Source organism: Sphaerodactylus townsendi, linkage group LG13 (assembly GCF_021028975.2).
Source record: "Sphaerodactylus townsendi isolate TG3544 linkage group LG13, MPM_Stown_v2.3, whole genome shotgun sequence".
Taxonomy (NCBI): Eukaryota; Metazoa; Chordata; class Lepidosauria; order Squamata; family Sphaerodactylidae; genus Sphaerodactylus; species Sphaerodactylus townsendi.
Window position 1 is genome coordinate 10,727,090 of NC_059437.1, and position 26,826 is coordinate 10,753,915.

At 42.5% G+C, this 26,826-nt stretch overlaps 1 protein-coding gene across 1 annotated transcript in view; it reads right to left on the minus strand.

Moving 5' to 3' along the window:
- Positions 1-26,826, minus strand: part of RPS6KA6 (ribosomal protein S6 kinase A6) — a 56,547-nt gene that overhangs the window by 10,988 nt on the left and 18,733 nt on the right. The window contains exons 5-16 of the mRNA XM_048514755.1: positions 23,314-23,416; positions 21,848-21,885; positions 18,513-18,655; positions 17,277-17,347; positions 15,290-15,378; positions 12,169-12,233; positions 10,497-10,599; positions 8,822-8,946; positions 4,753-4,878; positions 3,834-3,923; positions 1,796-1,954; positions 203-364 (exon numbers count right to left, since the gene is read on the minus strand). Coding sequence (XP_048370712.1) covers positions 203-364; positions 1,796-1,954; positions 3,834-3,923; positions 4,753-4,878; positions 8,822-8,946; positions 10,497-10,599; positions 12,169-12,233; positions 15,290-15,378; positions 17,277-17,347; positions 18,513-18,655; positions 21,848-21,885; positions 23,314-23,416 — 1,274 coding nt within the window. The remainder of the gene's footprint in view (positions 1-202; positions 365-1,795; positions 1,955-3,833; positions 3,924-4,752; positions 4,879-8,821; positions 8,947-10,496; positions 10,600-12,168; positions 12,234-15,289; positions 15,379-17,276; positions 17,348-18,512; positions 18,656-21,847; positions 21,886-23,313; positions 23,417-26,826) is intronic.

Sequence of the window (26,826 nt, forward strand, 5' to 3'; positions counted from 1 at the left end):
TTTAATGACCGCATTTCGTATTTCAGCTGCACTGACTTATAACAGGTCTCTACAAGTGTGATAAACTTAGAATTAACAGGTTCTTTCTTTTTATAATAGAAAATGTCAACTTTTCTTTAAGATGGTGCGAGGCAAATATATCTCAACCAACTACAAATGTCAAAAGAAATGCATGCAAAAATAAACATGAGTTTCCACACACCTCTGGTGCTACAAAGTTGGCAGTGTAGCAAGGCGTTAAGAGAAGCCCATTCTCCCCCCGAAGTTGTTTTGCAAAACCAAAATCACAAATTCTGATAGAGTCAGCATTATTAGAGTCATCCATATACAAGATATTACTGGGCTTCAGGTCTCGATGCACTACCTTTAAAAAAAAACAATACTTTGGTAAGGAGTTCAGATACAGGAGTATTACTATTAACATGATACAACGGGCGCCTGCCTAAAATAAGTGATAGAAAAGAAGAGATAGAAAAAGTGCAGAGAAGGGTAATGAGGATGATTGAGGGATTGGCGCACCTTCCTTATGAGGAGAGGCTGCAGCGTTTGGAGAGGAGGCGTCTGAGGGGGGATATGATTGGAGTCTATAAAATTATGCATGGGGTAGAAAATATCGACAGAGAGAAATTTTTCTCTCTCACAACATTAGAGAGAGAATATTAGAGCATACATTGAAAATGCTGGGGGGAAGAATTTGGACTAATAAAAGGAAGCATTTCTTCACACAACACGTGACTGGTGTTTGGAATATGCTGCCACAGGAGGTGGTGATGGCCACTAACCTGGATAGATTTAAAAGGGGCTTGGACAGATTTATGGAGAAGTCGATCTATGGCTACCAATCTTGATTCTCCTTGATCTGAGATTGCAAATGCCTTAGCAGACCAGGTGCTCGAGAGCAGCAGCAGCAGCAGAAGGCCATTGCTTTCACATCCTGCATGTGAGCTCCCAACGGCATCTGGTGGGCCACTGCAAGTAGAAGAGTGCTGGACTAGATGGACTCTGGGCTGATCCAGCAAACTCTTTCTTATGTTCTTAAGTGACATAGGCCGTTTCCACACAGGCCAATTAAAACGGGTTAAGGACCGGATACTTCGTGTGGATCCCGCTCCTAATGCAAGTCCTCTCCGTGTTTTCCCCTACAAGCAGGGTTTTTCAAGAATCGTGATTGGTGCGATTCTTTTGTTTAAACGCACCTCGCAGCAGAACAAATGACCGGGCAGGAGGTGCATTATGCACCAGCGGTTTCCCCTTTCTGTTTACCTCCCGGCTCCCACCTGCGGAGCCATGCAGGCACTTCTGGGGACATGAGGTGTCAGAAAGGCTCTGGGGGTTCTTGTGTGCCTGACTGCACAGTTGTGCATCGGTGGGAGGTAAACAAAAAACATGTGTCTCCATGCAAAGCTGCGCGCCCCGACCAGCCAGCCATGTGAACGGCCCAGGGCGAGGACGGATTCATGTATCCCACCTGGAACCCGCTTTAAATTTGCTGTGCGGAAAGGGCCTCAGATTGTAATCCTATGTAAAGTTACTCCAGTCTAAGCCCATCGAAACCAGTGAGCTTAAGCTGGTATGAACAGGACTGCATGGTAATTTCTGAATTTACATCAGTCTAACCAACCAACACAGTATCTGGCTAATCATCAGCTGCTACAACAAGCAGCACCTTGTTCTAATTTAACAATGGTGCTGGTTATTCCTCAAAAGTTAAGATGCTTTTTGAGACGGCACACACATAAGGATTGGTTACAGTTATTATACGGCACACAGAGCTATCGGCATATTCGTAACTTACTCCTTGACAATGAAGATAGTCAACTGTTTTGGCGATGGTGTACAACACAGCACTTGCTTCCCGTTCAGAGAAATACTTTTGTCTGAGAATACGATCAAGCAGCTCACCCCCTTTCATTAATTCAGTGACCAGGTAGATATATTTACCATCATCATACACCTGTAGAAGAGTATCACAATTGAATGACGCAAATATTTCCAAGCACAAGAGAACAATATGCGACACTTAACCCATCAAAAAGAGGTTTGCAGGATTACTTCCGCATTCTCAAAGGGAATTTAGAAGCAAATGTACATTTAATGTAACTCATTGCAGTACCTGCATGTCATGCTCAACCTATGCTTGTGAGAGCAGGAAGTAGAGTCACATGAGTGAGTGAAAGTGGAGATGTACAGAATCCAGCTGTCCACACTCCAAATTATTTATTTATTTATGCAATTTCTACCTCGCTCCCTGCTGACATATTGGACTTGCAGCAGCTTACAACAGAATATAGCTTTTCAGGGGGCTAGCTGCGGCTCTACCGCCCCCCACTGAGGCTGCCTGTCTTCCATCTTGGCTGGGCCTGATTCCCATCTCGGGCCCTGCCTTTCCCCCTCCCTCTCTGGCCTTTGGATCAGGCGCCTGTTTTTAACAACTTTTGTTGTTTTAATTTCTATTCATTTAAAGTAATTGCTGCTATTAGATTTTAATGGGGTTAAGTTATATTTTGTATTTGTATTTATTTGCTGTCATTGTGAACAGCCATATTGTGAGCCGCCTCGAGCCCTTTGGGGGTGAGGCGGCCTATAAATCAAACAAATAAAAAAATAAAAAAAGGCATATATGACAGCTAAAACTTTATTATATAAAATACAATGTCACCCAGCATACAAAAATGGGGAATAAATAGTGAGAAAGGAAGAAGAGTTTGGATTTACACCACACCTTTCTCTCCTAGCAAAGAGACTCAATGCGACTTACAAACTCCTTCCCTTCCTCTCCCCACAACAAGCACCTTGCGAGGAAGGTGGTGCACTTGAAAGCTTCTAGAAGCTTCCAATCAAATCTCTGCAGCAGGCCTGCACAGTCGCCATGCAAGATTTCACTGAAGACCCACATTTTCTCATCTAGAGGGAAGTTATTTTCTCTCCAGTAAGTTCCTCAAACCTTTCATCATGTTCCTGGTTACCTTTGTTCAAAACTTTTTGAATAATTTCAGAGCAAAATATCAATAAACTCAAGTGTGTGTGTGTGTGTTCATGTGTGTGTGATTTTGTCATCACATCACAGCTTACTTACAGCAACCTCATAGAGCAGTGGTGGCGAACCTTATAACTCCAGTTAGATTATGGACTGACAATTCCCCTCAGCCAGGGGTTAATTAGCCATGCTGGCAGGGGCTGATGGGAATTGTAGTCCATAACATCTGGGGCGCCAAAGGTTCGCCACCACGGTCATAGAGCTTTCCAGGCAAGAAACGTTCAGATTGAAAGAGTTCTGGGAGAACTGTGACTGGTTTAAGGTCACCTAGCAGGCTTCATGTAGAGGAGTGGGGAATCAAACCCAGTTCTCCAGACTAGAGTCAACTATTCTTAACCACTACATCAAGCTTGCTCTTTAAACTCAACTGCTTGACCACTAACATAGCTATCCTCTTGTTTTATCCTTACAGTTTTTACTCTTATGCACACATGTGCTGAAATGGGCCTTCTAGCCTTTACCTCGATAAATATGTATGAGACCACTCATAAGTTCTTTAAAAAACAAGCAAGCTGATGTTAATTTCAGTCTGTCACTGCTGCAACTGAATCCAAGAAACTATAGTTAAGCCATTGCATCCAGCACCTGAGTAATTTGGAACCCACTTAACCATGGCTACATAAACACTCTGTTATCGTAAACAAGTCATTGATTATTTTCAATTAAAAATACTGTCAATTATTGCAAGAAAGCTGCCTTCTGTGCATTCTAATGGAGAGAGAGCTAAAAAGAATGGCTTAACGGTAGAAGTGCTTAGTTACTAGTCTCTGAAACAATTTAAAACCAAAATACATACATCTTTCAAAGTGATGATATTAGGGTGCTGTCCGTAGCGCATCAAAATCTCTATTTCTTCAGAGGGATCTCTCTTACTTTTGTCAATGATCTGGAAAGGTCAGATAGCATAAAAAGGTGACAAAACATTGTTTTATTTATTGTATTTAGTTAAAACTTCTAGTCAACTGAAATCTTACATCTTAACAGATTACAGTCCTCTGTGGAACAGCTAGCAGGCAGGCATAAACAACCCAATCACAGTTTTAACGACAAAGGCAAGTAACTGCCACAGAAAAACTGCACAGAACTGACTACACCAGCTGACAGTCTTTAATTTATAGTTAACTGGGCCAATTATATGTCACAATAATCCAAGCAGGGCACAGCAACACAGTGAGGATTTACCGTCTAACTGCAATTCTCCTCATGTAGGTACTATCAAAACCGAAGAGCCATAAAATATAGACCAGCACAGTCTTCTTATCAATTTCAATTTATACTCAAAGGCTCAAGTGGGCCCCCATTAATTTTTTCAAGTAGCCATATTTATGTCTGGTTTACAGGACATACAGAATGAGCATTATACTACCTTAGCGACCTACTTTAATTACAACAAAACATATCAGTGTTTGTAAGTCACACTCTACTTTCTCAGATACATAAATACCCATACATATCAACTGCAATTTATGCAGTCCAGCAACTTTATGAGCAGATGGTTTCAGGTGTGTGTGTGTGTGTGGGGGGGGGGGGGATCTATGTCCCAGTTTGAGATCTAAATTTTACAAATCCTAGTTCTTGTAATAAGGCCATTTATTGGGTTACCAACTATTGCTCAGGAAAAAATTCCACGAACTTTAAAGCTCTGAAGATGGGTAAATTCCACATGGATTGCTATAAACAGTTACCAGATCTGAAGGAAGCGGTTTCATAAATACCTTCACAGCAAACTCCATATTTGAAGCCATGTGGATACATCGCTTGCACACAGAGTAGGACCCAACACCAATGTCCTCTTTAAGCTCATATGCGTCTGTGAATAGTGCACTGTTCCCATGAAGTTGCTAAAAGCAAACATAAGCTGTCAGGTAACGTTCCCATACAACCTGGAATAAGATAAAGTTAACCACAGAAAAAATAACTAAGTCCCACCAATCCCTTCTATTAATGATTGAGAAGCTAAGCTAAGGGACAAAGGCAACGCTAGGGTCATTTGAGATTGGCCACCTTTTATTTCTTCTAAAGAAAACAAGGCACGTTCACTGTTTGATGAACCATTTATTTAGTTTACTCTGACATTTTAAAATAATTACTTATATACTGGATATTTTTCATGTTGAGATTCACTCCATTTTTTTCAGTTTTTACAGTTGAAAGGTCCCCAAATGTATCTTAAATGTGCCCGTTGGATTGCTGTTCTGTATCTAAAGGAGGAGAATGGGTGCAGGAGTAAAAGGCAACCCACACAGTGCTCAGAACTCAAGGCTGTATTGGGATGTTATGATAGATCATGGCTACTCAAACTGTGCAAACTTTTGCTAGTCCACTAGAAACAAGGAACAAGTCCTTCTCACCTGTCTTCCATTATTATTATTATTATTATTATTATTATTATTATTATTATTATTATTATTATTATTATTATTATTATTATTATTACTACAAAACAGTTATACACAGCAAACAAGATCAATATGCTGGGTTATTATTATTATTATTATTATTATTATTATTATTATTATTATTATTATCGTAGATTTCACAGCTGTCAGATCTTTAGCTAGATGTTGGCCTTCATTACAATTCGAGCCTCACCCAGAGGCCTAGGAAGTTGTAATATATCAGAGTAGTATTCGTGTGGATCCCAGCAGGGCTGCCTTCTGAATTTGAAGGCACACAATGTTGATTTTGTCAGTTCGAAGATGTTTTAAGTGCTGCCCTAGTGTTTTTGACATGGCGCCCAGCGTGCCGATTACCACTGGGACTACCTCAGCTGGTTTGTGCTATAGACGCTGAAGCTCGATTTTCAAATTGCGGTATCTAGTGACCTTCTCCTGTTCTTTTTATTATTATAATTATTGTTGTTGTATATTTCACAGCTGCCAGATCTTTGCTTGTTGTTTGCCGCCATCATCATCATCATCATCATCATCATCATCATCCACATAACAACACAGCACAAGTGTCTGGAATTCATCTCTGAATACTGAGTCCTTCCCAAGGACCTAGGATATTAGAGGTATTTGCGTAGAATGTGTGCAGTTCCTAGAAGTGCTGCTTTCTGCAGCATGTGGACTGATGTTCTGTCCAAGTTCAGGCTTTCCAGATGCTTTCCAAGGTGTCTTGGGATTCCTCCTAGAGCACCGACTACTTGTGGGATTACTGTTGTTCTTTTTCGCCACAATCATTCAACTTCAATTTGTAGGTCCTTGTATTTTGTTATCTTTTCCAGCTCTTTGTCCTCTACCCTGCTGTCAACTGGCTAGAGGCCAAAGAGCTGGAAAAGATCACAAAATACAAAGACCTACAAATTGAAGTTTGTAGGTCCTTGTGTTTTGTGATTGTTATTATTATTATCCAAATCCAAATCATTTATTTACGGTCAACGACCAGAACGACAAAAACAAAAATACACAGTTTCAGCAGTAATGAAACACAGGTCAGAGATAGTACATAGTCTATATTGACAGAGAGGATGTCTGTGGGAATTAAATAATTTATATTTAAAAAGTTTCAGTGACTTGTGTTTGAAATCCCATTACACCTAAATTGCGATACAGTAAGTAAAAATGCAATAATTGGAGTAGAGATACAAATTTTAGTATAAAAGGCCCATACAATATTTATTATTGTATTTTTATTGTATTTTATTGTATTGTATTTATAAGATTTAGCTTTTACTGTTTTATCACTGCTTTTAAAGATTTAGCCATTTTATGTTATATTATGTTTATTGTTGTGCACCGCCCGGAGCCCCTCGGGGATAGGGCGGTAAAAAAATCTAATTAATTAATTAATTAATTAATTAATTAATTAATTAATTAATTAATTAATTAATTAATTAATTAATTAATCAATCAATCAATCAATCAATCAATCAATCAATCAATCAATCAATCAATCAATCAATCAATTAATTAATTAATAAGCAAGCCTATAAGGACTGACTAAAAGGCTGGACTTCCGGCCAAGTCATCTAAAAGTTGAACTGATCTAATCTTCCCTTCCCTTGACAATTTGGCCACAATTCTTGTATTTACAGATAAATGCACAGAAACGGGCCATTTCCCATGTGATTTTCTGGTTTCTGCCCAACAATGTATAGTCCAGAAAATCTTTGTGATTTAGGCTGGTGGTGGTGGTGGCGGCGGCGGCGGCGGCAGCAGTGGCAGCAGTGTATTTTATTGATGCAAAAACAGTAATACACAGCAAACAAGATCAATATGCTGGATTTTGTATTAAATCACATTTTGGACACTTCCCAAGCATCTAGGACTGTGTGATGTATCGACGAATAATGCGTGCTGAACCGAGTAGGGTGGCCTTTTGCAGCTGACATATGGTGTTTTTGTCAGCGCCGATTATTTTCAAGTGCCTTCCAAGGTCTTTAGGCACTGCACCCAATGTGCCGATCACCACTGGGACCACCGTTACTGGCTTGTGCCAGAGTCTTTGTAGTTCAATCCTTAAATCCTGGTATCGTGCAACTTTTTCCAGTTGCTTCTCATCAATTCTACTGTCACCTGGTATTGCAACATCGACTATCCACACTTTTTTTTCCAGAATCCTGAGGTCAGGAGTATTGTGTTCCAAAACTTTGTCAGTCTGAATTCAGAAGTCCCAGAGTAGTTTTACGTGTTCATTTTCAGTGACCTTTTCAGGCTTGTGATTCCACCAGTTCTTTGTCACAGGCAGATGGTAGCTGTGGCACAAGTTCCAGTGAATCATCTGAGCAACAGTATTATGCCTCTGCTTGTAGTCTGTCTGCGCGATTTTCTTGCAGCAACTATGTGCTCTATTGTTTCGTCTGCTTCCTTGCAGAGTCTACACTGTTGGTGGTGGTGGTGGTGGTGGTGGTGTTATTCTACCCCAGGGGTAGGGAACCTGTGGCTCTCCAGATGTTCAGGAACTACAATTCCCATCAGCCTCTGTCAGCATGGCCAATTGGCCATGCTGGTAGGGGCTGATGGGAATTATAGTTCCTGAACATCTGGAGAGCCGCAGGTTCCCTACCCCTGTTCTACCCTATTTTTCTCCCCAATGGGGATCCAAAGCAGGTTACAACATCCTTCTCTCCTCCATTTTGTCCTCAAAACAATGCAGTGGGTCAAGCCAAGAGAGACCCAAGGTGATCTGGCAAGATTCCATGGCAGAATGAGGATTTGAACTTGGTTATGTCCCAAATACTAGTCCGGCATTCTAACCACTATAACATGCTACCTCTCCCCTAACTGCCATATCTGTGCCCAAGTGGCAATGAGGGGCAGTGCTACTCAACAAACTGTCATTTGCGAATTCAGAGATCAAAACAAACCATGTTTAGTACAATTAGTGGTTAACCAACTAACTTTCATTGGAAGTCAATCAACAAACCCCAGTTTGTTTAGAACGTGGACATTTGAATGTCACAATCAGAGCATCATCAAACCATGGCTCAAAAGCCACAGTTCACTGCAACATCTGAATGCAAACCAAGACTGCAACATTTGGGTACAGTTTGATGACTTATAGTTTGACAGTTCGAATGTGGAAAAGAGATCTGCGTGTATTCCAGTTCCTCAGCAGGGTATATGTGTGTGAATTGGCCCTTAGAATCTAAAGTTTGTATTGCCAGTTTCTCTCTGTTTCCCCAGGGCATCAACATTTATCAAGAAAGAAATATGCATATCACATAAAGATTTACTTTAAAAGTCGTTATGGCAAATCAAATATCACTGTACAAGTTGATTTTTTGTTCCAATAGACATGAAGCTATGCAGAACTCATAGTGGGGGGAAACATTTTTACCTGAACTATTGGCAATATGTTGTTGAGAGGGGAGATTTTGTGGTCTTCTATGGCAGTCGTGGCGACAAAGCTAAAGCCTTTGAACAGCTGATGCGCATTAGCACTAGGTGGAACTCCTGGAGAATCTAGTGGTTAAATTGACATTGTTAAGTAATGAACAATATATCTTTAGTATAATACGCTTCTATACACATGAAACTTTTCTCTCTTTTTGAAAAATGGAGAGTTTAATTATTATCCAATTACATTCAAGAATTTAACAGAACTATATCCATTAAAACCAATGGCAAAAAAGGTAACCACTTTGCCTGAGCACAGTGAGCTGGGTTTTTTTTTTAAGTTTACTTGGGAACAACAGTTCATAGGTATAAAAGGTCAAGGGTCATTGTATTTGCAGGACCGCCACTCCTGGTATACTTCCCAGGAGTATAACTCTCTGGTGGTTCCTGAACCCAGAACCTTTCAGCTGTCCTTAATCACAGTTAGGGCCTTTTCGGCTCTGTTCAACTCTGACTAGTGAGACCTGTGCCCTGCAGGACTTAGCTCAGTTCTGTGGGGCTTGTAAGATGGAGATGTTCCATCAGGAGTATGACTGAGGGCAGCAACAGTTACATAGATCAGCAGATCTCCTTTCCTTTTCTCCCACTTTCCCCTTCACTTCTCCTCTTCTGTTCCCCTCCCTGCCATCTGTCTCTACTGCTTTACAGACCTACGAGTTCTTGGCTGCTGCCCATCTCCTGACCACCATTCTGAACCAACTTAACCTGCTGAGGACAGCTCGACCCACACAAGGTGGTCACATTGTATAGGAAGCCATCTTGTTAAACTGAATAAGGATTTATTTACATTTATTTATTTTATTCATTTATTAAACTTATTATACAGCCCACCCGACGAAAGGGTTCTGGGAAGTGTACAAAAATTAAGCACCCTAAAAATGCCAGATAATTACAAGTAAACAACTTAAAAACATGAGCAATCAAACACAACTCGATTAAAAACGTAACAGATGGCGACTCCCGTGTAGCCTCCTTCTCCCCCCACCCCCTCAGGGAAGGGATTGAGCACAATGATGGTAACAGTCAATTATAGTGGAATGCAGAGGATAGCACATCAGTGACCAGCCTCCCCCAAAGCCCAGGATAACATCTCTGTTTTAAGGCCCTGCAGAACTGCTCTAGGTCCCGCAGGGCCCTGGTGGCTGGAGGCAGAGTGTTCCACCAGGTGGGGGTAAGGGCAGTAAAAGCCCTGGCCCAGGTCAAGGCTAGTTGCATCATAGAGGCGCTAGAGGCCACCAGCAAATCTGCCTCTGCAGAACGCAGAGGCCGGGCGGGTTTCGAATTATAATGTTCTAATTTTGTGTTGTCTTTTTACTATTGTTGGAAGCTGACCTGAGCCCAGCTTTGCTGGAGAAGGGCAGGGTACAAATTAACCAACCAAACAAACTAACATTAGGTAGATGGAAGACCGCAAGCACCTTTAAAAGGGTAAGCAAATACATATAATAAATATATGTGAATAGATTATTATTATAATTATTATAATTATTCTTTAGTAGATTAGACATGTTCCAATTCACAACAGATTTTGCTCCATTAGAAAAGTCATGCAGTGAATTCAGAAGGGGAGGAGAAGAGAAGAATTCTACATCAAGTTCTTCTGGAAAATTACTTACCTTTGGGTGTTTTTGCTGTGAATTCTGGATCAAAACAAAATGTGTCTTCAGGTTTTCCAGAAGCAGGCTTAAACGGGGGCTGAATCTCTGTCCTGTATAATTTCTGAAATTGATATAATATCCATGAAGTATTATTTTTCTTAGATGACTACAGATTGTGGTAATCATAAGGGTTTCCAAGGTTAGCCCCCCAAACAAATATATTTAATTACAGACAATACTTTAGTTCATACTAGTAGATTTGATAAATTATTTTTCCCAGTTTGATCTTTTCAAATAAATTCTCTTTTAAGCTATACAATAGCATCAATATAGCTACCTCTCAATTTGGCCAAATCTGTGGATACTTAAATCCAGAAACTGGACCCATAAAAAAAAAGAGGAGGAGGAGGAGGAGGAGGAGGAGGAAAAAGGGGAAGAAGAGAAGGAACAGGAAGAAGAGGAAGAACAGTAGGACGCAGTAGTAGTAGTAGAGGGAGGAGGAAGAAGATGATTTGGGTTTATACCCTGCCTTTCTCTCCTGTAGGAAGTGTCAAAGCAGCTTACAAACTTCTTCCCTCTCCCCACAACAGACACTTTGTGAGGTAGATGGTGCAGAGATAATTCAAAGAGAACAGTGACTATCCCAAGATCACCCAGAAGGCTTCATGTGTAGGAGTGGGGAAACAAACCTGGTCTACCACTCTTAACCACTACCCCACGCTGACAGAACTTTCTCTAACCTTGAAAAAAAAACCAGGTTTGCAGAAAAATCCAAAATCTCTTCTGAAAAAGTACACTGAGGAGGTTAAAAAAAACCAAATAATAGAAAATAGCACCTGTAGCTTTAAGAAATAAATGCCCTCAGTGACTATTTGGACTGTGGCTAGCCATCAATAACATTACTGCGAGCATTCAAGCCCTTGTTTCTGTCAGAGAAGGGCAAGAAAAGAGGGAAGTCCTCTTTCGGCCTTTGAGGGAGGATTCATTAAGGCCAGGCCAGCCAGCAGCCCTCATGTTAATTGCTACTACCTTTGCATGGTAGAATGACTTGCTGCTTCCTATTGTTCAACGACAACCAACCTGCGAAAGTCAGCACGCTGCAGTGATTACAGTCTCAGAACAGTATCTGAGAGACCTAAATTTGAATCACCAATCTACTATGGAAGTTCACTGGGTGACTTCTGGCCAGTCACACATGCTCTGACTGACCTACCTCACAAGGTTTCTGAGAGAATGATGTGGGCCGTTTTGTGTCCAAATTGTGGAGAAAGCTGGGGTACACATGAAATGATAAATATAAGTGAAGATGGGGAGGATAAAAGAGGTTGACAGATGGGTGGGAAATAGACAAGGAAGAAAAGAAAGGTGGAGGGTGGGGGTGCCAGGAGGAAAGAAGTAAAAAATGGTGTGGAGAAGAGGAAAAAGGGAGGGGGAAATACGTCCTCTGATACTCAACCAGAACAACAACAATTCCAAGAAAATCCTCTACTGTGAACCATCTGCGTGGGAAGGAAAACATCTTCATATTAAACTCGTCTAATGCATCTTCTTTAATTGTTTTTCTTTTTAATCCAAAATGACAGATTATGTTTGCTTACAACACTCTGTACGTTTCCCCCTCATTCTATACTTAAAACTTGGTAGATCATTAGAACAACAACATTAAAAGAGACATCCTGAATGCACTCACATTCCAGTCAATGGTAGAAAAAAAGGGATGCCTCTTAATTTCTTCAACCCCATCAGGACCGGCTCCTGTAATTACAGAAAATGCAAAATATTAAACTACTGCAAATCAGATATGACTGCAAAGAAACGTTCAAATGAGATCAAAATCAGGGATGTTTCCTCTAACTTCAAAAGAAAATTCAGCACATGGGGAATGTTGCACAATATTATACCTAAGCAGAATAGAAAATGCATGATCAGTATTTGTACAGCCAACATTCAATCGATATCCTCAGATTCTCTCTCTCTCAATTCTACCTTTAGTATTTAAAAAGACCATGGGCTGGATCTGACTTAAAGAAGAAAAGTCTGGATTTATACCCACTTCTCTCTCTTGTAAGAAATCTCAAAGTGGCTTACAAAATCCTTCCTTTCCTCTCCCCACGACAGACACCTAGTGAGGTAGACACCTAGTGAGGTAGACGGGCTGTGTGATCTGAGAGAACTGTGACTAGACCAAGGTCACCCAGCAGGCTTCATGTGGAGAAGTGGGGAAACAAATCCAGGTCAGAGTCTGCCACTCATGTGAAGGATGGGGAATCAAACCCGGTTCTCCAGATCAGAGTCTGTCGCTCTTAACCGCTTCCCCATACTGGTAAAAGAACTGCTAATGCGCACTTGCACAAAAGTTCATGCTGTGTTATTAAAGATCCCACAGTCACTTTCAAGGTTACTTTTGTTCAAAAGGTTGCTCTGTAGAAGAGCTTGCTTAGTATCTCTGCATTTAATTTCCTTTTTCTCAGAAAAAGCTGTAACTAAACCACATTTCTGTGAATGGAAGAAGCCTTCCATGTACAGAGGGGCATATCTGAATCCAATGAATTAAAAAAAACCCCGAATTAGGCCTGTGTCTTCTTTGTACCTTCATACACATGATATACCTTCACATGCATGGTACATCTGAACTAAAACAAACAAAGAGGAAAGGAGCCAGGCCTTTTTCTCTCTCCCTCACCACTGCAAATCAAACTGTTTTCGTCAGCCAACAGGCCAGCATCATTACTTTATTGCATGTTCCTCCAGTTTTGCATCACATTCTTTTTTAGTACTTTGCACAACAGATCAGAAATGCAGAGATCTGAAAGGATTTCCCGAAACTCTTAGCTATCAACCGAAGCAGTCACATGAGTGGCATGAGCTACATTATTGAATGGTGGCCAGTTACGGTGAAACAGACTGATTCATCACAAATTGAACACAACTAGTCTTCAACTGCTTAGAGGGAAATTCAGTGGGTTGTAGTTTCAGAATAACCAGTTTATTTACTATAATCAGTTAAGAACAGATGTATCCTCGCTGGCAGCACTGATTTTAAAAAAAAAACCCTGTAAAGACTCAGCATTCTATGTCGAAGGCTTTCACGGCCAGAATCACTGGGGTGCTGTGTGGTTTCCGGGCTGTATGGCTGTGTTCTAGCAGCATTCTCTCCTGATGTTTCGCCTGCATCTATGGCTAGCATCTTCAGAGGATCTCTCTGAAGACGCCAGCCACAGATGCAGGCGAAACGTCAGGAGAGAATGCTGCTAGAACACAGCCATACAGCCTGGAAATCACACAGCACCCAACTCAGCATTCTCTTAACAAGGGTAACAGGAAGTAGCTTGTGTTACTTCAACTGCCGTAAGCTTCTCCTCTGAGTTCTTACTCAAGGGCCGGCACAGGGCTTCTCCTGCCCCTTTGGCTCCAATGGGCCCATGAAAGGATGCCGCCAGAAATGATACATTCTGCCTCATTCAGCCCAAACAATTCTGCCTTCTTTATTGCTGCAAGCTCAACTACAGCATAAAATGTTGCCTAAGTATAAATCACATCGCGGGGAGGGGGGCGGGGACTGCCAACCAATTATCACACCAGTGCTAGAACCCTGAAGGCAAATAGCAAGGGGTGAGATTGGTTATAAACTCAATTCTCCTCTTTAAGGGCTATACACTAAACTTTGTTTTTGTCAGGATGCCACTGTTGGGAAGGGGGCGATGACTGGGGATCGCTTTTGCTTTTTGCAGGTGCAGCTTTATCTACTTGTTCTGGCCTTGAAGGTCTGCGGCTGGGATGGGCCTCCAGGCTGGACTCTTCTGACTGTCTTCTTTCACTTGTGGGGGGTGGGGATTTGCTACAACAGATTATCAACTGCTTGGCGCCTTTTTTGCCAGAACTGTCTTCCTATGTTTCTTTAATGACTTCAATAAAATCCTTGAAACCAGCAAGTGATTTATTGCCTGATCATAAGAACATAAGAACAAGCCAGCTGGATCAGACCAGAGTCCATCTAGTCCAGCTCTCTGCTACTTGCAGTGGCCCACCAGGTGCCTTTGGGAGCTCACATGCAGGAGGTGAAAGCAATGGCCTTCTGCGGCTGTTGCTCCCGAGCACCTGGACTGTTAAGGCATTTGCAATCTCAGATCAAAGAGGATCAAGATTGGTAGCCATAAATTGACTTCTCCTCCATAAATCTGTCCAAGCCCCTTTTAAAGCTATCCAGGTTAGTGGCCATCACCACCTCCTGTGGCAGCATATTCCAAACACCAATCACACATTGCGTGAAGAAGTGTTTCCTTTTATTAGCCCTTCCCCCCAGCATTTTCAATGAATGCCCCCTGGTTCCTGATCGGGGGAAACTGAGAGTTTTACTCTTTTACGGCAACCAAGCTATTCTGGACAACAATGAATTACTTAGCAGATTCTTCATTAAATGGGATTAAGTTTCTTTATACTCACTGTCAATATAAACCGATGGAAAGAGTTACCAGACTTGGACCTTGTTCAGATGCCTGCTTGAGCAGCTTTGGGAAAGTTCTCTCTATCTCATTTTCTAACCTATACGATTGGATTAGTGGCCGCTGAACCGCACTCGAGACTGCTGTGAAACTAAATAAGGCAATACAGCACTATGGTCCAGGTCGCAACTCTAAATGCAGCAAAAATATGGTTCTGTGAAGCCTTACTTGTAAAAGTCACAGAGATCCCTGGCTTAAGAGTCTCTTTAGACCTGTTGCCTTTATAATTTTGCTCTTTAAAAACACAGTTTGTTCTCTCAAGACTGCAAAAGATAGCAAAGCTGGTGTAAAGTCTAAAGTGATACTTACCTAACCTATTGGAAGGATTCCTTTTAAACAACATCCTCAGAAGACTTTGAGCTTCAGGGCTTAGAAACTGCGGCATTCCAAGTTTTGCTCTAAGAAAAAATAAAGCAGGACTCTGTCAAAAATGCACCCAGCAATCAAATCAGTTGAGATTAATTCAGAGCAAGCATTTTGCAAATTATGCAGTGCGCTTTTAAATGGGACAATAATTTATTCAGTTCAGGCCAAGGCATCCCAGAGGGATCAGTTAATTTCGATACTGCAACATACACAGCGCAACATTCTCTTGTTTAATCCATTCCGGTCTACCTAACACATTGGAAATATTACACTTCACGCTACATTCATGAACTAGCCATTCTTTTATTCTTTTATTTATGAATGTTATTTATAGTCCACCTTTTTCACTTGGGAGTCAAGGCCGAGTACACAGTATGAGTCAATACAATCAACAAGATGGAACATTCAATAAACAATGAAATAGGATTTGCGTTGCAAAACTAGCCAGAAATCTTGAAAAGAGAACTGAAGGAAAGCATAAGCATTAACATGGTACATTATGCAAAATTACACAACAGGATCCAGCAAAAGATCTGTGCACAGTAGTACAGATCCCAATTCCCAATAGTTTATCCAAGTAACTTTGTGATGCCTTTTGAAAAGCAATTTCAATTTCAATAAGCCTTTATTGGCATACAGAACATACAATATAAATACAGTTAAAATTACTAGATAAAACTTCACACTGGATCATAAGTTCAGCTCGCAAACCTCAGCCAGAAACTTTGCCACTGCGAGACAACAGTCAAGGTCATTGCAGTTTAAGAGCATATTTACTTTATCAAGCTCTGTCAGGGTTTTCATAGAGTCAATGATTTGTACTGATAAGCTGGATCTTGGATTCTGGTAAAGTGGGCAGTGGAGGAGAATGTGCGCAATGGAATCCAGCTGCCCTGGACTGCAGGGGCAAAGCCTCTTATCGTTTGGTAGACCCTTGAGTCTTCCTCTATGGAGCAGGGATGGCATAATATTAAACCTAGCCAGCATGTAGGCTCTCCTATATATAGGGTTGGTAAGCGCTGTGATATAGTAGGCTGGGTTTCCCTGCACAAATGGAATTGCCACGTACCTTTTGAAAAGCGCTACCCTATTTCCCCAGTGGAAAAGCGCTACCCTATTTCCCCAGTGGAAAGCCACGAGAGTGGAAGGCTCGATGACCTTCCTGGACAGGGCATTCCACAAGGTGGAGGGAGGCTACAACAGAGAAAGAAGTTGTTGATTCTGCCCATTTGCGGGATGGCCCCTGCAAGAAGGCTCTGCTCAGATGTCCGAGGACATCACAGGGAGAGGGACAGGGAGAGACAGTCTCGCAGATATAAGGGCCTTGGAAGGCTTTCTGTGTAATAAACTAAACTTTCCATTGAGCTCAGGAACTGATAATCAGCGGAGTGACCGTAGAAGTGTTTTTAACTTCGTATATACTTCTCTCCCCTTATGTCCCAAAGTGGCCCCTGCGATCTGCAGAGGCAAAGTTGCTGGTGGTCCTCGGCCCTTCAATGATGCAACTAGCCTCTACCTGGGCCAGGGCTTTTACTGCTCTGGCCCCTGCCTGGTGGAACACTCTCCCTCCAGCTATCAGGGCCCTGAAGGACCTTAGTCAGTTCCACAGGGCCTGTAAAACAGAGCTGTTCCACCTGGCCTTTGGGGAGGCTGGTCACTGATTGCCTCCCCTGCTAACCCCCTCCCCCACATACTATTGGGGGTTGTTGCCGTATTGCGCCCAGTCCCCTCCCAGGGGGATAGAATGTGCCATCTGATGCTAAGGTTTTTTTTCTGTTTTGATATGGTGTTTAATTGTTTAAATATTGGTTTTAATTGTTATATTGTATTATATTTTTTATGGTTTTACCTTCTGTACATTGCCCAGAGCCCTTCAGGGGTGGGTGGTATACCAAATCAAATCAATAAATCAATAAATAAATATACTTACTTGAGTATCATATTCATTGTTTCATTTCGATCTTTACCTTGAAATGGCAGTGTGCCAGTAAGCATTTCAAACTGGAAAAAAAACATGTGATTAAGAAGGATGAAGACTTAAAACTTTTGAAGATGAAAACTTAAAACTTTTTTAAAAAAAAAACCCTGAAGTTTCTAAATAGCCAGCAAAAGGAATTTCTATGAAAACGTTTTGGTAAGCTTGTGTGCCACTAGTTAAAATATAAAAGTAAGCAGTTGGAATGGTAACTGCTTGAAATAATATTTCAGATGAGAAAAATCTGAGGCTACAAATTGTCTGGGAGTTTGCATTAATTAATTACCACAGTTAACTTATAAAGCAACACAACAGCCTCTGCTTCATTACCTGACTACACGAGAAAATGCTGGGTCGGATCCCATGTACCATTTCCACTATTAGTTGTGGTTTCATCTGGCACAAGGCGACTTCCTGTAACTAGAATCAGGAAGCCACTAGATAAAAAAGCCTCTAGAATCAGGGGAAGGACATTTCCAGATAGAAGTTTTACTGCCAGTGGAATGGATCTGCACAATCCAACCTATTACAGTTTTCTGTGTCTAACAACACTTTCAACTAGTTTATGAAACAAAATAATTTTTTAATCCAATCCAGGAAATATAACCCCATTAAAAACTGAAAAAGTTTATTCTGAGAACAATTTCAGTAACATAATAAACAACTGCCAGAGTTTGTAAATGGGCTGGGTGTTGTGGGTTTTCCAGGCTGAGTTGCTGTGCCTTGATAGTTTTTCGCTCCTAACTTTTTGCTCGCATCTATGGCTAGCATCTTCAGAGGCATGTCCCGTCTGGTAGTTTTTGCTCCTAACGTTTCTCCCATATCTATGGCAGATATCTTCAGAGGCATGTCATGTCTGCCTCTGAAGATGCCAGTCATAGATGGGGGCAAAAGGTTAGCTACAAAACACTACCAGAACACGGCAGGGGCGGAGTGAGGGGAACTACGCCCGGGGAACGCATGCATCCTGTGCCCCTGCCCCCATCCGCCCCTGCCCTGGAACGCCCCCGGAGGGGCGCACCCCCTCCCCCGTCCCCTTGGCATTATGCCATTGGACCACAGCCACACAGCTCAGAAAACCCAAAACACCCAGCTGATTCTGGCCATGAAACCCTCTGACAATACTTGAAAATGGAATTAGAATTTCCTAAGCAAAACAATTGAATATTATTAGGAATTGAAGTACAGTACCATGAGAACCCCAAATGACCACCAATCAGCACTCTGGTTATGGCCTCGCCTGTTTACAACTTCAGGAGCCATATATTCTACAGTACCACAGAAAGAATAGGCCTTCTTTTCTTGATCAACGGATTCTTTGCTAAGGCCGAAGTCTAAAACAGTATCATAAAGACATACAACGTAAAGAAACTTGATGGAATAGTTAACTATAAAATATTATAATGTCAACTACATATTATCCAAGAGTATGTTCATCTCATGATCACAGCAAAGAAGATATGGACCTGTTTCAACTAACCAGTGAACTCCCAAATTGAATGTGAACAGTTCCAAATCAAAGGTTATTGAAATATATGTTATCAATGCAAGGTGACGCAATACTGCTTTAGAATGCCATTTCTTGTACAATATTGGCTTCGTGTATTTGAGATCATGTAATATCCACCTTCCAGCCAACAACTTAACAGATACATTTACGGAGCAATATGCAAATAAAAAATACAATGATGTTTTAAGGGATGCTCTATTATTTACAAACTCTTCTTCACTCCTATGCTGTTTTACACATTTTTTTTAAAAAAAAGCTGTCCTTTAGGTGCATAAAGAAGGATGCATCATTACTTCAAAAGTAACCAAGTATTTCATTTATACACTAGACACATACTGCAATGGACAGAAGGTAAAGCTATATTTCAGTAATTAAAAGTGGCACCCTCCTAAGGCATGATACGTAGAAGAAATCTTGTGTCAGATCCTTGCAATAAACTGAAATGACGGTAGGGTTATCAGTAGCATAAATAGTTTGTGATTAATGAACCAAGATTTGAGATCTTTCCCAAGATAAAAGGGATATAATCTTATGAAAGTCATGAGACATACCTGCAGTAGGTTACAGTGACCCAGAGACAAAGCTGCTGTTGAATTCTATATAGCAGATGGTTGGAGCTACTATGCCATATATTTCAAAGAAAGCCCAGTTCAGCACATAGCTCTACCCAAATGCATGCAGGCGTGCACTGGATCAAAGGGGTAATCTTAAATTAATTTTCATCAGTGTCCAGGAGCAGACACCGCTAGGGCACGACAACAAAGTAAACTGCTTGATACTATCTGGAGCAAAGTTTAATTAAAACCTTCCTAACTCAGTAAAGAACTTCAATTTAAGCCAAGTTGTATCTTTGAATAAAAACAAGAAAACAACAACTGCCAAATGTCTGGGATGGTTTCACGCAGCTGTCTTCGGGAAGCCCTCCAACATGCCTGCTGCCGCTCAATCTCTTTGCCAGCAGGCTCAAATATACCTGCTCGTACGCATTCCTTCCCTTTCGTTCATCAATAGCTGCCTTGGCATCAGTTAGCCATAGTTAGCTCCATAGTATAGCTCATCCGTGGGTGGACATGTGGGTTACAAACTGCAGTTTGACGCTAACTATAGTTAACGAAAATGCTAGTGCTGCTATAACTCTCTGCCACAGCTCTAAAAATGAAATGGGGGAGGAGGGCATAGATGAAGAAAACGGGAAGCGGCATTCTTGCCCGGGGGATATTCCCAGTCTTCAAACAATAATCAGAACAGGTAATGTTTCTTCTGCTTCAAGCTGAAAGAATGAGGGAAGAAAACTCCCTGCGCAGAAGTCCACAGGAGTTGTGGGAGCAGCAGTTGGCCACCGCGAGGACAGGGAACCAGGTTTGAGATCTGTGTTCACATGGAAGCCAAAACCATTTCATACAGATTTCAACAGGAGTTGGGGAAAAAGAAAGCTATGTGGAGCTTGAAAAGTGGGTGAATGCTCTGATTCATCAGCCTCTGAATCAAGCTCAATATATGTACCAAATCCTGTACACAATTACTCCAGCCCAGTGATTCCCAACCAGGGTTCCGTGGTACCCTGGGGTACCATGAGCACGTCCCAGGGGTACCTTGACAATGCTACTGCCTGCCCCCCCCCCAAATAAAATAAAATGGATTTTGAAGGGGGGGGGGTTGGAAGCCTCATGGGCTCCCTTTAAAGAACACTGAAAAACAGCATTGTTTTATTTGCCTAAATTTGCCGTGGATTGGGGGGAGTAGATTTAAAGGGAGCTCTCCCTTTAAATCCCCCCAGTCCATGCCGAATTTAGGTAAACAACACGGCTGTCAATGCTGCTTTCCCTCCTTGCTTGCCACTCCCCCCACCTACAGTCAGAATGCGGCCCGCATTCCTCCCGCCTGCACGCTCTGCAAGACTTTTGCAAGGACAGCGCCCTGCCTCTGGCACAGGTGGCTGCAGAAGGCCCCTGGCCGGCTTGGAATGGGGCAGCGCTGGCTAAGGTGAGCGGGGAGGTGAGTGAGCAGACCAGCTTGGATTCTCTTCCCTCCCTTTCTCTCGCCCGCACGCTCTGCAAGACTTTTGCAAAGACAGTCCCCTGCCTCCGGCACAGGTGGCTGCAGAGGGCCCCTGGCTGGCTCGGGATGGGGCAGGGCTGCCTGAGGGAGTGGTGAGGCCCACGGGTGGGCGGGAGGCAGAGCTGTCCCCGTGTGAGTGTGGCGGACTCGGTAAGGAGGGCTGGCGCGAAGCACTGGCTAAGGCGAGCAGGGAGATGAGTGAGCAGACCAGCTTGGAAGCGGCCGGGTTGACCCCGGTGGGCCGGATAAATGTTTTCAGCGGGCCACATGTGGCCCGCAGGCCATAGTTTGAGGACCCCTGAACTAGATAACCAGTTTATTGCATATCCAAATCCACTAAGCCATACTGAATAAAAAGCATCATCATCACATTCCATCATAATATTAGGATAAGACTTAGAGCCAGTTGATGGCACCTAAAGAGAATTAGACTACAGGAGTTGAGGTGGCAAAAATGGACTCTTTCACATTTTGGGGCTCTTCTACCAAAAAAACATGCATGCATGCAGTTGGGAAATGATATATTTTCCACAACATTTACATTTTGCTCCTGGAAATCTGTCTATCAAATGCAATGGCAAAATGGCAGTATACAAATGTTTAAAATAGATTTTCACTAATATATGTATGTTTACTGCACAAGAGGTCCATTCATTGTGCTCTATTCTAATGTAAGTTTATGCTGGTCTTGATATTTAGTACTATGATGCAGTAAGAAGTGGATAGCTGAATAGAAGGGAACTCAGCCTGCCTATAAGGAGGCCACATTTCTAACAAGCAGCTAAATATGTCGGCCAGACTCCCATATTCATTAATATAAAAATCTATTTGAAAAACTGCAATGCATAAAATTAAGGTATTTGCAGAAACTCAATCCAATCCTAACGGCCATTAAAAGCAAATAGTCTATGTATACCCACTAATACTTGAATAAACCATGCTAATAAATTTCACTTACCTGTTAACTTGATATGTCCTGCTTCATCAAGCAAAATGCTGAAAATTAAAATTCACATTCACCAATACATATGATAGCAATATCTTGTAAGACCATTTAAATACATTAATTGCATATCAAGACTATGGAACGAAATAACTATAGAATAATTTACTGTAAGATTTTTATATTGGAAAAGTTAAAAAACACACATTTATATCCTGCAGTTTTAACTTAAAAGTTCATAAGGTAGATTACAATAAAAAGAAATAAGATACCACTAGACTAAAATTAGAAGCGTTGTTCCAATAAAATTAAAACCACAGTTTAAGACTCAGAAATAGTAAAGACCATAATTAAATCCTAATGGGCATATTATACATCTGAAATAGCAAAAAGAAAAGGAGCATAGGTTACCGTGAACTAAAGCAGCTAAAAAGTGGTAATAAAGTATTAAAAAGGCAAATAATATAAAACTAAAAATCAGCACATAAAGCAGTGGTGGCGAACCTTTGGCTGGGGGGGTGGGGGGGGGGGGGGGTGGGGGGGGGGGGGGGTGGGGGGGGGGGGGGGTGGGGGGGGGGGGGGGTGGGGGGGGGGGGGGGTGGGGGGGGGGGGGGGTGGGGGGGGGGGGGGGTGGGGGGGGGGGGGGGTGGGGGGGGGGGGGGGTGGGGGGGGGGGGGGGTGGGGGGGGGGGGGGGTGGGGGGGGGGGGGGGTGGGGGGGGGGGGGGGTGGGGGGGGGGGGGGGTGGGGGGGGGGGGGGGTGGGGGGGGGGGGGGGTGGGGGGGGGGGGGGGTGGGGGGCGAGAGGGGCGCGGGGGGGAGGGGGGGGGGGGGGGGGGGGGGGGGGGGGGGGGGGGGGGGGGGGGGGGGGGGGGGGGGGGGGGAGGAGGGGGGGGGGGGAGGGGGGGGGGGAAGGAAGGGAGAAGAAAGAAAGAAAGAAAGAAAGAAAGAAAGAAAGAAAGAAAGAAAGAAAGAAAGAAAGAAAGAAAGAAAGAAAGAAAGAAAGAAAGAAAGAAAGAAAGAAAGAAAGAAAGAAAGAAAGAAAGAAAGAAAGAAAGAAAGAAAGAAAGAAAGAAGACCTAACTGATGAGAAATGATTCTCGAAAAGAGAATGGGAAGAGGTATAAATGAAGTAAATATATAAAAGACTGATTCACAGGTACATTATATGCAAGCATCGATATTTTATTGAGAAACTTAGCATCTGATTAGAAAAAATGCTGGAGACAGACAAAATATGACCTTTTATAAAGCAAACTGAGTATACAGAATGAGATTTGGCTTGAGATACTTGGGTATAGGCTACGTCACTCACAAGGTGACCTTGGGCCAATTCCAATCTCTCAGCCAAATATCACAGGGCTGCTGCAAGGATAGGAAGAAGATGAACATGCCCCGGATCACTTGGAGAATGGGTGGGATAAAAATGAGAACAGTAAATAAGAAAGGGGTGCACTTTTCAGCTTCACATCTATTTTAATTTTATTCCATTTTTATAAATACATACCTCTTTGGATAATCTTGTGAACACATCTCCTCCCCTGAGAAAATCCAATATTAAATATAGCTTCCCTTCAGTCTGAAAGGCTAACATGAAAAAATTAAAACATCAGTTTCATATGGTAATGAAGTTTTACCCACATACTTCTGATATATTAAAGAATATATTTTAATCTGACAGGATATCTGAATTTACAAATTAAGCAGAGAAAGTTTCAGGTGCTGAGTCACAGCAGTCCTTACAACACAAAATTTATGCCCACCCCATATCTCTAAGGGGGAATAACATCATTGGATTACCGGTAAGTATTTATCACTTGATTTTCATAAGAACGTAAGAAACAGCCTGCTGGATCAGACCAGAGTCCATCTAGTCCAGCACTCTGCTACTCGCAGTGGCTCACCAGGTGCCTTTGGGAGCTCACATGCAGGAGGTGAAAGCAATGGCCTTCTGCTGCTGCTGCTCCCGAGTACCTGGTCTGCTAAGGCAATTCCAATCTCAGATCAAGGAGAATCAAGATTGGTAGCCACAGATCGACTTCTCCTCCATAAATCTGCCCAAGCCTCTTTTAAAGCTATCCAGGTTAGTGGCCATCACCACCTCCTGTGGCAGAATATTCCAAACACTAATCACACGTTGCGTGAAGAAATGTTTCCTTTTATTAGTCTGAAATCTTCCCCCCAGCAATTTCAATGTATGCCTCCTGGTTCTAAGGTTGTGAGAAAGAGACAAAAATTTCTCTCTGTCAACATTTTCTACCTCGTGCATAATTTTATAGACTTCAATCATATCCCCCCTAAGACGTCTCCTCTCCAAACTAAAGAGTCCCAAACGCTGCAGCATCTCCTCATAAGGAAGGTGCTCCAGTCCCTCAATCATCCTCGTTGCCCTTCTCTGCACTTTTTCTATCTCTTCGCCTTTATGTTGTTCATTTTATGTTATTTTATTGATATTGCCTTTTAATTGTACCTTTTTAGATATTATTGATTTGATTGTAATGTACCATTTTGTAAACTGCCCTGGGGACTTCCAGTTGAAAATAAAATTACTTTACTACTACTTTAAAATGACCTTGTGCATTTGCTAATATACACTACCAAGAGATACCTAGTTTTACAATGTAATTATTACACCTTTAAAGAACATTACTTACATGCTTGTCTTTTTTAAGTACTCATTTGCATAAGCAAAACCCTTGATCTCAACTTAGCTGGACGTCAAGCAAGGGCAGTGAATACTCTTTATGAGAGATGTATAACATCCACTACAGTTTGCTCAAGACAGGGCAGAAATATTGCATGTAGCAGACTACAGAGACAGACTACAGCAGCTAAGTTCTCAACCTGTGGGTCGCAACCCCTTTGGGGGTCGAACGACCCTTTCACAAGGGGGCGCCTAAGACCATCGGAAAACGCATATTTCCGATCGTCTTAGGAACCGAGACACAAATAATTTTATGGTTGGGGGTCACCACAACATGAGGAACTGTATTAAAGGATTACGGCATTAGGAAGGTGGAGAACCACTGGACTACAGCAATGCCTCAGGCTACAGGAGAGAACTGCAAAGTGTCCCTAAGCAAAGACAGCATGAAAAGTGAACAGGTTTTTAAAAAGATGATCTTTTTACAAGCAGCTATCTTAATAAAAGCCAAATGCCGTCTTCTCGAGGCAGGCTGAATCAGATCTCTACAGCACTATTCCGCCTTGGAAATGACTCTCTGAGACATTGTCAACACTGCTGCCGCTTTCTAAAGGCTATGAAAAAGCTATGTGGAAGGACAGCTTATTTTCAGAAAGAAAGGCTCAGTCAACATATTTCTGGGTGGAAGAATTCCCAGCCGTTTATTTTCTCTGCCGCTGCCAGTACTGGCGGAGTAACTGTGAGGGCCCAGTCCCCGAGCCAGTTATTCCTGAATTGTGAGTGAATCACAATACAGTGCTGTGAGAAATTAAATAATTAAAGGTAGCCCAGGTAACCAGCCACCCACAGAGCAGGCGGTTTACTGTGTCTCCATGTGAGCCGGTTTTCGGCTGCCTCCTCAGTTAGCAGGCATGCTCTGATCAGCAGCTGATGGGTGATGGGTTCCCCTGATATACCCTGCATCAATGGTGGCGAACCTATGGCACGGGTGTCAGAGGTGGCACTCAGAGCCCTCTCCGTGGGCACGCACAAACAGAGTCGCCCCCACACCCCCACACACATCTAGGCTGGCCTGGGTCACTGGGCTCAATTATTAGCATTAAGACCTAGTTTTGGGGAAGCAGTGTAGGTAGCCCTGATTAACGCTGTTAAACCCCACTGATTTTCATGCGAAGAACTAAAGAGCGAACCTTTACCTGGGAGTAAGCTCGGTTGCTGGCAATGGGGCTTGCTTCTGAGTAAATCCTCCTAGAGTCGTGGTTCACCCGTTGGAAGAGTTGTGCGGTTGCTTCAAAGCAAAGCCACCGACTACCACCAAGCTTACTCCCAAGTAACGCACGCCTCAGAGCCAACCATTTTTTCCTAAGCTAAAACCTCAGTAACCAGGTTACACTGCAGTGTTGGCACTTTGCAATAAATAAATGGGTTTTGGGTTGCAATTTGGGCACTCGATCTCGAAAAGGTTCGCCATCACTGCCCTACATGATATACACTGCATGGCTCCTGCTTTAATTTAGGAGATGAAGAAGGCGTGCCCCAGTCACCCAGTTGCGTTGAAATCCAGTCGCATTTAAAACCATGGAACTAGTTCAGTTGGTGAATCAGAATCACCCAAATGAAATGAATCCAAAAGCCTAGCATGAACCCTACTATGTTGAAGGTGTTTACAATTCTACAACAATGAACAATTCCACGTTGGGGAGAAAGGCCAGGAACCAAATGAATAAGAAATGAGCGGTTTTATTTAATGATTTATTATTGAAATATTTATATCTTACTTTTCCTAGCAGCTCAAGGAGGTTTACAAATCATAGTTCGAAAAAAAAATCATAATTTAAAACTAGCAAAATAAAACTCCAGATAGGTATCCCCTCCTCCGCCACACCAAAATATTTGAAGTTTAATAGGTAAAGTTGGTCCGCTGTACAATATGGAAGGATGACTCAACCTTGATTCTTCTACTGCACAGGTGTCAAACTCACGGCCCTCCCGATGTTATAGACTACAGATCCCTTCATCCCCTGCCAGCATGATGCTGGCAGGGGATGATGGGAACTGTAGGCCATAACATCTGGAGTGCCACGAGTTTGACACCTATGTCTGGGATCAAACTCAGGTTGTGAACAGTACTGTACCTCCCTACTCTGTGCCACAGGTCCCTACTTGCAGTTTATGCCCCATTAAAACTCCTGGCAAATAAAAGTGACCTTGGACCACTTGCTGAATATTTCTGAAGGCTGTGCCTCCTTCTGCTCAGACAGCCCATTCCACAAAGTAGGATCTACAATGAAGAAAGCACAAGCTATAGCCAATACCAGGTGAGTTACCTTAAGCAAGGGAACAGCCAGTAGGC